Source organism: Silurus aristotelis (genome assembly GCF_946808225.1).
Source record: "Silurus aristotelis genome assembly, chromosome: 27".
NCBI lineage: Eukaryota > Metazoa > Chordata > Actinopteri > Siluriformes > Siluridae > Silurus > Silurus aristotelis.
This window is the reverse complement of record NC_139600.1, coordinates 9,770,456-9,783,646: the sequence shown is the minus strand read 5'-3', so window position 1 is coordinate 9,783,646 and position 13,191 is coordinate 9,770,456. Positions and strand designations below refer to the sequence as shown.

Genomic DNA, 13,191 nt, shown 5'->3' with positions numbered 1-13,191 from the left:
GATTAACGAGATTTAAAGACGCTTTGAAAATTGGGGTGAACATTGTTTATCACTATCCAAGAACAATCTTACACAGCTTTCTTTTTGTAATTTTTTTTTTCATGCAAAAATCATGCGGCCAATTTGTTGATGTAAGTGACCTGTACTATGTGGTTTGCTATCTTATTTAACCTATCCAATCTGTGAAAGAGAGAGAAAAAGAAAGAAAGAGAGAGAGAGAGAGAGAGAGAGAGAGAGAGAGAGAGAGAGAGAGAGAGAGAGAGAGAGAGAGAGAGCAGTCATAGGATAGTAAGGCGCTTGTATTTAGAACTGTGTTTTGTTGTTTTTTCTACATATTTTAGTGAAACAATAACGTCACTAACACTCTGGCTTTTGTAGCTTGTAGATGGTAAAGCTAAAGATAGCAAAGATAGCATCATTTAGATGAGTCAGATTGTACAAGAGCAACTTATCTGTATATATGCACTTTTACATTTAAGCCAGGTTCAGGGAAGAGAGAGTTGAGATCATTCTGATTAACATTTTAAATAGATAACCAATCACTAACTAAACTTAAACTAACCTCATTCAAAGTCATAGTGTTCTAATAATGTTTTTTTTTAACTGTTCTGCTATTGTTTTTCTTTCACTATTTGTTTGGATTTGGTTTAATCTAGTATACAGATTGCGCAGATATTTACTAATGCTTTTTCTCCCTTGCCCTGTCTCTTTCTTATCCTAGGAGGTGAATTAGTGTTGCCCATAATAACCGTGGATTCTCTAGATCCCCCATCAGTTGCAACAAGGTACCCAGTAATCCCTCCACCCCCTACCTACCATCCCTTCCTCACACTGCTCGAGACCACAAAAGAGTCCACATCCCCTTCCAATGGCCACATGCCATGTCCAATGGACCAAGAGGACTGTGAGGAGGCCATGGAGGTCTCGGCTTACGGCTCGGGTGAGATGACCGAGTCAGATGACGAGGACTATTACAAAAACTCCCCCCTAGTCACAGACCGAACCGTGCTTCCTCCTCCTCCAGCAGTAGCCGAAAACCCGCGTGGTGATCGCCATTTTTCTCGGCATCCACCCAACTCCCAGCGGCCCCTGCTTCCATCCACCCCCACAACCTCACCCCGACTCAAACCTAACATCAACAGTGGCCCTAATATTCCAGCAGGCAAAATGAACACCAGAGATCAAGTGCTCCTGCCACCCGTCCAGCCCTCTGGGGATCCCGAGCATGGCGGGCGGCACAGAAACATACCGAGTATAACCAACCCTCCTAATTTTCCTACTGCAGAGCCTTCATCTCCTGACCGAGGCCCTCCTGGAGCAGTGGAAGTGTTTCGGGAGTCCAGCAGCACCACGGGGATGGTGGTGGGGATTGTTGCAGCAGCTGCTTTGTGCATCCTCATCCTCCTGTACGCCATGTACAAATATCGTAACAGAGATGAAGGATCTTATCAAGTGGACCAGAGCCGCAACTACATCAGCAATTCAGCCACACAGAGCAATGGGACACTGGTGAAGGAGAAGCAGTCTGGTACAACCAAAACAAGCACCAAGAGCAAGAAGAACAAAGACAAGGAATATTATGTCTGAGCTCAGGCCTGACAGGGAACGTAACAGAACAGAGAAAAAGTGAAAGCTAGAGAGAGAGAGAGAGAGAGAGCGAGAGAGAGAGAGAGAGAGAGAGAGAGAGAGAGAGAGAGAGAGAGAGAGAGGTGGAATACTGAGGGAACAGGGACGGTAGAAAGACGGTATTTCTTGTAAACCCCTCCCAACTGTTGTCACCATTCTCAAACAAGGTCTATGAAACAACCAAGACAGAGAGATAAAGATTGAGAGATTGAGATTGCTTTCTTCCCTTTGACTTTTCAGTAAATATTCCTCATAACTTTTGTACTGTTGGATAAATGCACAGTGGACTTGTTCCGTTGTAACTATTCCACACACTTGCTTGCTCGTTGTAAATACCATGGTAGTCGTGGGTCTTCAGGATCTTCAGGATCACCTAACTTGTTGTTGCAACACCAATATGTGCCAAGCCCAGAAGATTCCTTCTTAATGAAGATGGTCAGTAAGGCTAGCTTTACCTGAAGTATTTTTATGAGCAATGTTCAAAAACCGAGCGAGTGTTGGAAAGTTGGGGATATTTAAAAGACAGTGAAGACCAAATAGTCGTGCCAGTCCAAAAATTACTGCCAAACCATCTCAGTGTCAAACCTGCCTCCCTTTCTGCTCCCAGTATTCATGTCATATTTCTCTCTCATTCACTCTCATTCAATCTCTCTCTCTCTCTCTCTCTCTCTCTCTCTCTCTCTCTCTCTCTCTCTCTCTCTCTCTCTCTCTCTCTCTTTTGCTTAATTCCCTGTTTGGCTTGTGCTCTTCAAATTCTTCTCCTTGTCTTCGGTGCTCAGGAGCTGATGCAACATAATTTCTGCTGTGTTTCAAGCATGTAGTATTCCTTAATGAAAAAGAGACAATAACCTGTTGAGTTTCTGTGGAGTTAAAAAAAATACATATATCAAAAAAAAAAAAAAAAACTCGCAACAAGTCTAACCATGGAAATTTGAGAACTCGACATCCACGGCTGCTGCGAAGCCACCGAAACGCTCTGAGGCCAAACCCCTGGTTGTCCTTCATTCCAGCAGATCTCCTCCACTTGTTTTTAGGGTTTAACGTCGAGCCCTTTTAAAGGTTATGAAATCATATATGAAAAAGCAGAAAAAGAAACATCTCACAGCAGAAAAATGACTTTGTTCCCTAGAAATATTATATATATATGTGTGTGTATAGACGACTGAGCAACTCAAGGACAACTTCACGGAAAGGGAGTTGTTAGATAAAAATTGTCCCCTGCTTTGAGGTGATAACAGGTCGTCAGTGTGAGTCAATTTCCTTCTTTACCTTGTGCATTTCTGGAACAAGCCACAATGCAACGTGTCCATGAAAAAGAGAAAAAACAAAACATTATGAAAAACTATGGACATAAAGAAAGTGCAGAAGCTATGGACCAGAGTGCTTGATTTTTTTTTCCATCTTTCTTTTACATTTTGTCATAAACTAAAAAGGGAAAAGACATTTATAGGGAAATATGCCGCAAGTCCCCGGTGTTTTGGCAGTGGGGAATGTGAAAGTTCATCGCAAGTGACCGTGTTCTAAATTTTGCTGCTGCAGCAAGTAGCAAGGGAAGACGGAAAAGACTGTATCAGTGTGAACTTTGGGGAAAAAAATAAACACTCTGAGGAAAGTGAAAGCTTCATTCTTTGAGGATGTACAACTTGAACTTTAGTATTCCAATATTCTCAACTCTACTACAAGAACAATTAAAAAAATATTCAAAAAAAAAAAAAAATGTTTGTGAAATGTCTAAATATTTGAAACTCATCCCACTGCTAAGACTTAAAAAAGATGTGTTTTCCCTACTTTATAACCCCTGTTTGGAGAGAAAAAAAATGATGATTGGTGAACATGGGAAGTAAATTTGATTTGTTGAACAGAATCTGGTTTACAACATTACAACGTTACCTTAAATTCCTCTTCATCACACTCTCACTTAGAGTATTTTATTCCATCAACCAACATGGCAGACCTTCATGATCCAACAAACTTTAGTTTTTCTTCAAAGCATCTGTGTGTGTGTGTGTGTGTGTGTGTGTGTGTGTGTGTGTGTGTGTGTGTGTGTGTGTGTGTGTGTGTGTGTGTGTATGCCTCAGGTCTTTCATGTTTTTGCTATTTTTTTCTTCTTCTTTTTTTTTTTCCTCCATCAAAAGAAAATCCACCCAACCCGCCCCACCCCGTGTGCCCCCTGTTCTTTCTAAATGTTCTTGTAAAGTGTTCCAGTGAGATGACTCTAAATATGTGTATATTAACAGAAGGGAATAAAATTGGTTATATACTTCTTACTCTTCGCGGTCATGTCTTTATTAAACCAATGGACCAATTTGGCAAACTGCATATTCTCAAAATTATTCTGACCATTTTATTATATATATATATATATATATATATATATATATATATATATATATATATATATATATATATATATATATATATATATATATATATATATATATATATTATATTATTTTACCATTTTATTATTATTATTATTATTATTATTATTATTATTATTATTAATTGCTATTTGTCTTCAAATGAAAACATTCCCACATCACAACAAACTTATTAAATCTAAGTGTTTTCCTGAGGGATGTGTAGGATTGAACAAAAAAAAAGTGCAGCTTACAAAAAGCATGTTTGAATCACTTTCTGTAGCTGAGTTGAGATCACAAACAAACATTGTGTCATTCTTTACTCTATTTATTTATTTATTTATAAAAAAACATTTATGGCTCTAAGCCCCAAGAGCGTTTCACATTATTATGACGGAATCAAATTTCAGAATCCAGATTGTACCGACCACTCGAACATTTCTATACATTTTTCCCTGCGGTTGTTGTGCTGAGAGAAAATCAAATTTCACATTCAGTATTTTGAGTTTTAATTTACAAATCTCACATAAGTGTAATAAATCACTTTGAGATGTCAGATTTAAGAGATTCTGATTTGTCAACAATTGAAATCCATTATATTTTTTAAATAATTTTGATGCAAAAAAGTCAAAGATGTTGATTAAATACAGAATTCTGAGGTACAAAGCACACATTATAATCAACTACCAAAAGGGCCAATTAAAAATCTTTGTTAACTTTAAATCTAAAATTTAAAAAAAAATTAAAGTAGTTGAGACACAAAGTGAGTACACAAAGAACAAAAGTAAAAACTGTGAGAAACTTAAATCTTAATGGAAGAATGTTTTGAAGTTAGAAGCTTTTATAAAACCCACTTCCTTTCTCCATCATAGAGATGGCAAAAGTACACACATCCTTCATTCGAATGGAAGTACAGATTCTCATGTTTTAATAGAGTCTAGTAAAAGTTGAAGTACTGACTACACTTTTTCACTCAAGTTAAAGTAAAGAAGTTTGGGCTCTGACATGAACTTAAGTAAAAAAGTAGTCATTACTACTACCTGTTTTAGTGTCATGCTGGTAACTGGAACTCACATCATATTAATATATTAATACAAAAGTATTAAAAGTTTTGTTATCTAATAAATGTATCCATCTGAACAACCACCATATAGAACACAAGCAGAGAAAAGATGATGGTGATCAGGAACGTCTCTGTTCTCATGCATGTTTACATCACTGACTTCCTCTGCCTCATCCACAGTAACCCCAGACTTCTTGTTTGCTTCTGCCCTGATTGTTGTTAGCTTTGTCGGCTAGCTTACATTTGTGGTGTGTGAGAGCCAGGAAATGATACACCAGTGGTGGATTGTAATAGCCGCACCAAGACAAGAAATAGGTTGATGGTCTGAAAACGTTGCACAGCAAGAAGCAAAATTGTCACCGTATAGATTAAATCTAAAATAACAAGCTTGTTTTAAATTGTAAGAAGTAGAAAGTACAGATGTTTGTGTACTTCGTTACTTCCCAACTCCATTTTGCCATTCAGCCATTTTGTCTGAATTCTGAGTAACGACTTCATAACCTACAATCTTTCACTTTTTTTATACCCTCAATGCACTGATTTCAAACATACATTTGATGTACTATAGTACATTAATGTACTATGGCCAAGAGGCACTTTCCCACCAATTTCTCACACTGTAACTCAAGATCTTCTGCTACAACCCATGTAAAGCAAATGTTTTCAAAAGCGGTCTTTGTGCACAGGGGTACTGTCATGCTGAAACAGGTTTGGGTCACTTATTTCAAGTGAAGGGTACAGTTAAATCTACCGCATCCAAAGACATTATGTGCCTCCAACTTGTAGTACAAGTTTGCGGAAGAATCACATATGGCTGGAAAAACCATTTGTTCCAGTAGTTTTGTCTGTGTAGTGTATATTTTATAGATTAGTCTTAGCTTTTGTTTAATATCTGTAGTATATCTGTTAGGCCTCTCTGCAACTCATATGGAGTCGGCTCGAGCAGGCTTCCCTAGACATTTGGAACTAGGACATGGATCTTTTGGTGCCAGGTCACACAAAGAATAAAAATATTTTTTTTTACTTTTATTTTATTCCCATTTTATTTACTTGCATGTTATGCAGGGTGTTGTGTATTGAGAAATTACCACTTTTGACTCTTTTCACACATTTTTATGCATCGATAAATGAAGACCTCAAGCTATGACTACAAACCAGACATTGCTGGACAGCTTTTGATGGACAGCTGGACACTGGTACAGTGGAATGTTTTTTGAAAAAGAGGAAAAGACCATATGATGAGACAGATATAGTTTTATTACAACAGGGGATTCTTCTGATCCTTTTTATATAATAGTTATCATGGTGAATAAAGATGTCGTGTTCTATTTATTAGGTGTGTGACAGACACGCCACAGATGTTAATGCAAGGTACAGTGGATGTCAAGTTTATGACAAAGTGGTCCATGACGGCCTGTTCTCTCTGACTCATGATAATAACGTCCATGTCCATAATTTCACACTCATTTTCATTCCCTTTTTCCCATACACTGAACTCAAATCCCCATACATTGTTTCCTATTGGAATGGTGCGCTTCCATGGAAAAAAAACATGGACTGTCTTTTAAATTTCATTACCAAAAAGATCAACAATGTATCTTATATAACACTTCATCTCTTCTATCCTACCAAGCATTATTTAAAAAAAGATATTTCCAGACATTGATATGTTCCTTCAGTAGTGCAGAAAATGAATCTCATCTGGGAATGTACACATACAGCTTTGTATTTGGAAGCAATACATTCATTTATTTATATTTTAAGATGAAAAATTCTTGCACACTCTATCACAACTTACATAGTGTTCTGGGTTTTGTTCTGGACTTCCATCCTACTTACTTCCATCCTACTTACTTCCATCCTACTTACTTCCATCCTACTTGCACAATCTTATCCAGCAACTTCAAAGCTTTTAAGACAAGGTCACTGTCATCCTTTTGATATTTTTGCAATTTAATAATATGTACCTCTAGTTTCGTTTTCACATCTCCGCTGTTTTGATGTATGTTTTGGACTTAATTAACAAACAATCAAATTTACAAAATAAATAAAGAAATAGTGAACTCAACTGGTGTGCACTATAAAGGGATTAGTGAATGAGTGAAAAGGGAGGGATTCAGCTGGAGTTTTTAGAAAATGAATTCACTCAGGCCTGATGTTCATTTCAGAAAACTTTCAAAAGTTTTTTTAATTATTTAAATTTGCAAGCGTCCATTAGCTCTACACCCGGAAGTTGAAAGTGCACACACACACACACACACACACACACACACACACACACACACACACAGGGCTTGCTCTAACACACCTGGTTTGGTTTAGTAATTAACTGACGCACTTGTGTGTTTTAGGAGAGCAAACACCCGGCGAGTGAAAATGCTGCTTCACCTATTAAAGCTTTCATTATTTCATGATTTGTATGTTTCCCTGTGCAGTCAGAGTGTGAGATATCAGCAAAATCCAAGTGATGTGAAACCTGTGTGGTCCAAAACACTGCTTGCACAGGGGAGATTGGGATGTTCATTGATGCGAGTCAACAACGTCTCTCTCTCTCTCTCTCTCTCTCTCTCTCTCTCTCTCTCTCTCTCTCTCTCTCTCTCTCTCTCTCTCTCTCTCTTTCTCTCTCAACTTAATTACACAAGGTTTTAATTGAATTTCCAAATCCCAGCACTGCCATGTGAGCTCATGGTTATTAATGATCTTCTCATCGATCGTCTCTGGAGAGAGAAAGGGAATACCTAACTGCCTCTCAAACGAAATGCATGGAAGCCTTTAGTAAGAGAAACGTCTCTGCCTTTTAAGGTAGGTGGAAAAGTTGGTTTTGTTTTAAAGTTACATTTGCAGAAACTCAGCAGCACATCAAATGAACAAAAAGAAGATAATGCAGCATAGATTCAAGTTACAGATGAACTAAAAGCAAGCATAATGCAGTATGTGCAGTGTTGGTGTTCATCTTCATGTCTTCTAAACCCTCTCCATCTGCTTCAGTGGAAGCATCATAACCTTGTGCTCCAGTACATCTGATCACATGCACATGATCAACTTGTGCTGTTAATATCATAAACAGCAGCTACGCTAATTCCTCTACACTGCTTCTCTCTCTCTCTCTACCCCTCCCGAGACATCCTGAGATTGCACCAGCTCCAGTCACGTCCCGTCTCATTAAGACTGTGGACCTCTAAAGAAGTAGATGCCGACCCCGCAAACATCCCAAACCATTTAGAGACGTACCAGCGCCAATTGGATCCCACTTCATGTAGAGTTTGGACACTGGACCTCCTTGAGTGTTTAAAGGCTCTGGCATGGAGAAGCTGGTGTTGGATCTGTGATGATCTCAAATGTTGAGCTATTTTATGAGTTGCTCAGAAGCTCCTAGATTTATAACCACAATGACTATATAAGACTGTAGAAAGAACATCTCTTATAATCACACACTCCCGTGCTCATTTTAGTTCTCACTCTACAATATTTTTTGTTGTTTGAAGACTATAATCAAACTCTTGATGTCACCCAAATGAGGATGGGTTTCCCTTTTGAGTCTGGTTCCTCTCAAGGTTTTTTCCTTATAACATCTAAGGGAGTTTTTCCTTGCCACAGTCGCCATGGCTTCTCATCTGGGATAAATACACACCATTCACCCTAATTCTTAAAATTCTGTAAAGCTGCTTTGAGACAATGTCTGTTGTGAAACACGCTAAAGACATAAACTTGACTTGACTTGACTTGACTTGACTTGGAAGCCAGAGATCACATTTCCAAACTGTAATATTTAGCTCAATTTTAACCAATTCACCTTTAACATACTCTCAACTGTCCTCAATTTAATCAGGGCTTCTGGTGAAAAATAGGTTTCATGGCTTTCAAATCTATTAGTCCCTCTGTTGAGACTGTATCATGGTAAAATCCATACTTTGGCCTCATTTGTTGCTTGGCTCGGATATAGAATGCACAATTTGGAAAAAAAAATATTAGCTTGATTAAAAATGAGCCTGGGGGCTGTGTGTTACTGAAAGTGTAGTGAAAACATGTTCATACATTAATCACATATTTAGCTCAGTTTAGCAGCTCATGTTAAAAAAAAAAGAAGCACAAAATAACATTCGGTTCAAATTTATCGAATTATTAGTTTCCATTTTGCTAATATTATGTTATGATATGACTTTCAAAAAGATGAATCAAATGTAATATAATATAATGATTTCTTTTTAAATAAAAACAATTGTTTCATTTAATCATATCAACATTCAAATCGTTAAAAAGTAATAAAATATTAATAAAAGCGATTCCTGAATATGGGTATGTATATATATATATATAAATGTATATGCCTGTCTATAATGTATTTTAATTGAATAAATTGAATATAAAAAATTGTACTGTAATAGATTTTGTTTTCCCCAGATTTCTAAATTGTTGGATTTATTTGGATTTTTTGACAAAACTGGTTTTGTAAAATGTTGTAAATATGATAACATTACTGAAACCCTATAATGGATTGGAATCATTTCATTATAATTTGCATACATTATAACCTACAGTACAGATACTCCACATAAGAGACTGTTTCCCAGGGCACGTGTATAAAACAATTTACGCATATTATACGAAAATAATTAAAAGCTGATGTAGCGTAATGCTGCTTGACATAAAGTAGACTTGATAGTCTCACCAGTTTGTTCATCATTATTCCAATAAGACCAAGACTCAAAGTTTTATTCCTCTTATTTAACAACAATTTGTGAATTGTAACAGAATGACACACTATATATTTTATTTATTGTTTTGGTTCATGCTGTGAAATATTCATGAAATGAGTTGGTTCTTGGTTACTGCTTTACCTCTGATAAATATAATGGAGACTCCTTTTTCACAGGGCGGTCATGTAACATGCTTTATAAGGTATATGTGCAGAAACATTGCTTCCTTAAAGAACCTTTTACAGCAAAAATTATTCTAAGCTACTTTGTTCTACTTGTATTCGTTCTACTTGTACTGCTACATTTCCGTGAGGCACAAATTGAGGATTTTGAGTTCTTGATGAAACTCTGTAAATGTTTGAGTTTTTATAGGTCTGTTGGATTTTATAGGCCATTCTGTAGTGGTTGATGCACATTATCTGAATATATTTAAAATATTAGTTTTATACAATCCTGAAAGCCTTTATAGTGGTGATTTTCACTCATTCTCTAACTTTCTCCTTCTTATTGTGTCACGACTGATCCCGGATCAGTGTTTTGAATTTATCAAAGCCTCCAGTGGTCTGCCAGTGTTCTTGTGCCAGTGGCTCCAGGATGTGTCTTGCATGATGGATGTAAGAACACATCCTAGTAGGCATGACACAAATTCATCCCTTATTTAAAAGTCAAATACGAAGCCTTACTTTCTCACTCGGAGTGGCAGGAGTTAAATCAAATACTGCAGTGTGTGGTATAGAAAGTAAAAGAAAGCCTTGTCGGGGAGAGAGTATACTGTAACATGGAAGTGTCTCTGTGGACGAGAGGGAAAGTGTGTGACAGAGGTAGAAAGGTGGTGTCTTTTGGGAAAGAGGGAGGAAGATCAAAGATAAAAAAGAAAGTGTGAAGTACAATGCGGAAACGTGATCCCAGATGTATTCCTGCACGCACGCAAACATACACGCTTACATCAGTGCACTTGCTCACTTCCCTTTTTTTTCTAGTTGCCATGGAAACAAGGTCCTGTCCTCTGCATGCGTGTGCTTGGGTCGAAAGAGTTCTCTGGCGAGCACTGGTTGGAAAGGCTGGTTACAGTTTGAGAGAGATGATGTCAAATACAAGAAGAATTGCTTCTGCAGCTGCTATAGTGCCACTTTCTTTTTCCCTAGAAATTAACCAAGAGCCAAACAGACTCATTCGTCAACACCCCACATTTAAACCAGCTCAGTCCCAAAAGCTGAGTGATACTATGTAGTGTGGGGATTCAGCCCAGCAGGGTTTTAATGAGACCACCAGGGTGTTTGGCTGAATGTGAACAGTGTGTACGTATGTCCCAATTCTACAGCACAGCAGTAGTACTTTTCTACTCACCGCTCATCATGGCTGCTGTAGTGTCTCTGCACCTGAAGACATGTACGCCACCTGAACAGCAAGGCATCGGCCCAGGATGGGGGTTATAGCAGGATATTGATTAAAGCACAATCGATGGATATCGATCAAGTTCTATAAAACTGTGAAAGCTCATGCCTTTTATATTTTTTATAATGAAAACCATTTCAGTTTGACAGTTTATAGAAAATAAACATATTCCAGTATATTAAGGTTACTTATTTATTTTATTTCAGTTGTTTTGGCACAAAGATTTATTAATTTATACAATATTAACATAATATTAAATAACAGTATTTCAAATTAAACTCCCAAAAAGGTGTTGCAACAATATGAAAAGACATTAGAATCAATTGGTGCAATAGGTGGTCCTTATCTAAATCCAATGTCCACCCTTAAGCCAGAGCCAGGTCTCTTTAATCATTTATCTACTGCTAACTAAAGAGTTTGAAGGCTGACCGATGCCCATAATTGACTATTGACAGGGAATAGAGAGGATGCCATCTATGCCACTCAGAAAGTACAGCCAGATGCGATCTTAGATTTCTGCCCATATTAATATAATGCTAATAATAATAAATAATATATAACAAATATGGCAAATTCATTTCTCTCTCTCTCTCTCTCTCTCTCTCTCTCTCTCTCTCTCTATCTATCTATCTATCTATCTATATATCTATCTATCTGTACACACCACACACACACAAAGTATCTCACAAAAGTGATTACATCCCTCAGCAACCATTTTAATATATCCTCTCAAGGGATGATACTAAAGAAATAAAACTTAATATATTTTAGTCAATGAAGATCAGTAACACCCTGAAACTGAGTTACACTACAGTGGCCAGGGTCATACAAAGGTTTTCCAAGACTGGTTTTCCTAGCAAGGGTAGATCAAATAAGTCCTTGTGCTGTGTGTCAGGTGCAGGAGCTGCTTTAATAAACAGACGCATGAATGCTGCAGCATTGCTTCAGAGGTTGCAGAAGCGGAAGGTCCTCTTGTCAGTGCTCAGACCGCACGCCTCACACTGCAACAAGTCGGTTTGCATGCCGCCATCCCAGACGGAAGCCTCTCCTTTCCTTATGCCATCTCAGGGAGTTTTTCTCTGCCACAGTCGCCACCGGCTCACTCATCAGGGTCAAACTTACACTTATAATGAACATTTTATTCATTTTTATCACCACATGATCTGTGTAAAGCTGCTTTAAGACAATGTTCATTGTTAAAAGTGCTATACAAATAAAAATGAATTGAATTGGATTGAAGCTGGCTCAAAAGAAAGCTCACAAACAGTTTGCTGAAGACAACCTGTCCAGGAGCATGAATTACTGGAACCATGTCCTGTGGTCTGGTGAGAGTAAGATAAACTTGTTTGGTTTAGAAGGTGTCAAGCATGGTGGTGGTAGCATTATGGTCTGGGGCTGCATGAGTGCTGCTAGTACTGGAGATCTGCAGTACATTGAGGCTAAAAATATATTCCAACATGTGCTGTGACATTGTGAAGCAGAACATAATGCCCTCCCTACATGATAATGACCTTAAACACACTGGCAAGATGACAACTGACTTGCCGAGGAATTAAGAGAGGCACCAGGTGTCTAACATCCAGCAGGTACGTGATGTTCACTTTGTTGCCAGCTGTTTTGACAGTAATGGCTATATGTTGAGTTATTTTCAGATGACAGTAAATATCCATGCTTTATTTCTATAGTATTGTCCCTTAAGAAGATAGTTGCTGAAATGTAAGGGATTTACTCACTTTTGTGAGATACTGTATGTATATGTGTGTGTGTGTGTGTGTGTGTGTATGTGTATGTATTTTTATTTAGCCTTACACAGAGAGAGAGCGAGAGAGAGAGAGCGAGAGAGAGAGAGAGAGAGAGAGAGAGAGAGAGAGAGAGAGAGAGAGAGAGAGAGATAATATCTAAGAATCTTGTTTTGCTTTCTAAAATGAATTCTTTAAAGATTCTTTAGAGAAACGTGATGAGGAACTACTCAGAAAGGATATTACCCAAGAGTTGTAATAATTTGAAAATCTATGATGTGTGCTTTGCAATAAGTTTGCTGAAGTAATTA

The 13,191-nt window shown here is 37.7% G+C and overlaps 1 protein-coding gene across 12 annotated transcripts in view; it reads left to right on the top strand.

The window, feature by feature from the left end:
- nrxn2b (neurexin 2b) overlaps positions 1-3,343 on the top strand; it is a 664,725-nt gene extending 661,382 nt beyond the window's left edge. For 9 of the 12 annotated variants that reach the window (XM_083532485.1, XM_083532487.1, XM_083532486.1 and 6 more), the window contains one exon: positions 722-3,343. In XM_083532485.1, the coding sequence (XP_083388611.1) occupies positions 722-1,587 (866 nt within the window). In that variant the 3' untranslated portion in view covers positions 1,588-3,343. The remainder of the gene's footprint in view (positions 1-721) is intronic. The other 3 variants (XM_083532478.1, XM_083532477.1, XM_083532479.1) reach the window with 1 other exon arrangement.
- The last annotated feature ends 9,848 nt before the right edge of the window (positions 3,344-13,191 follow it).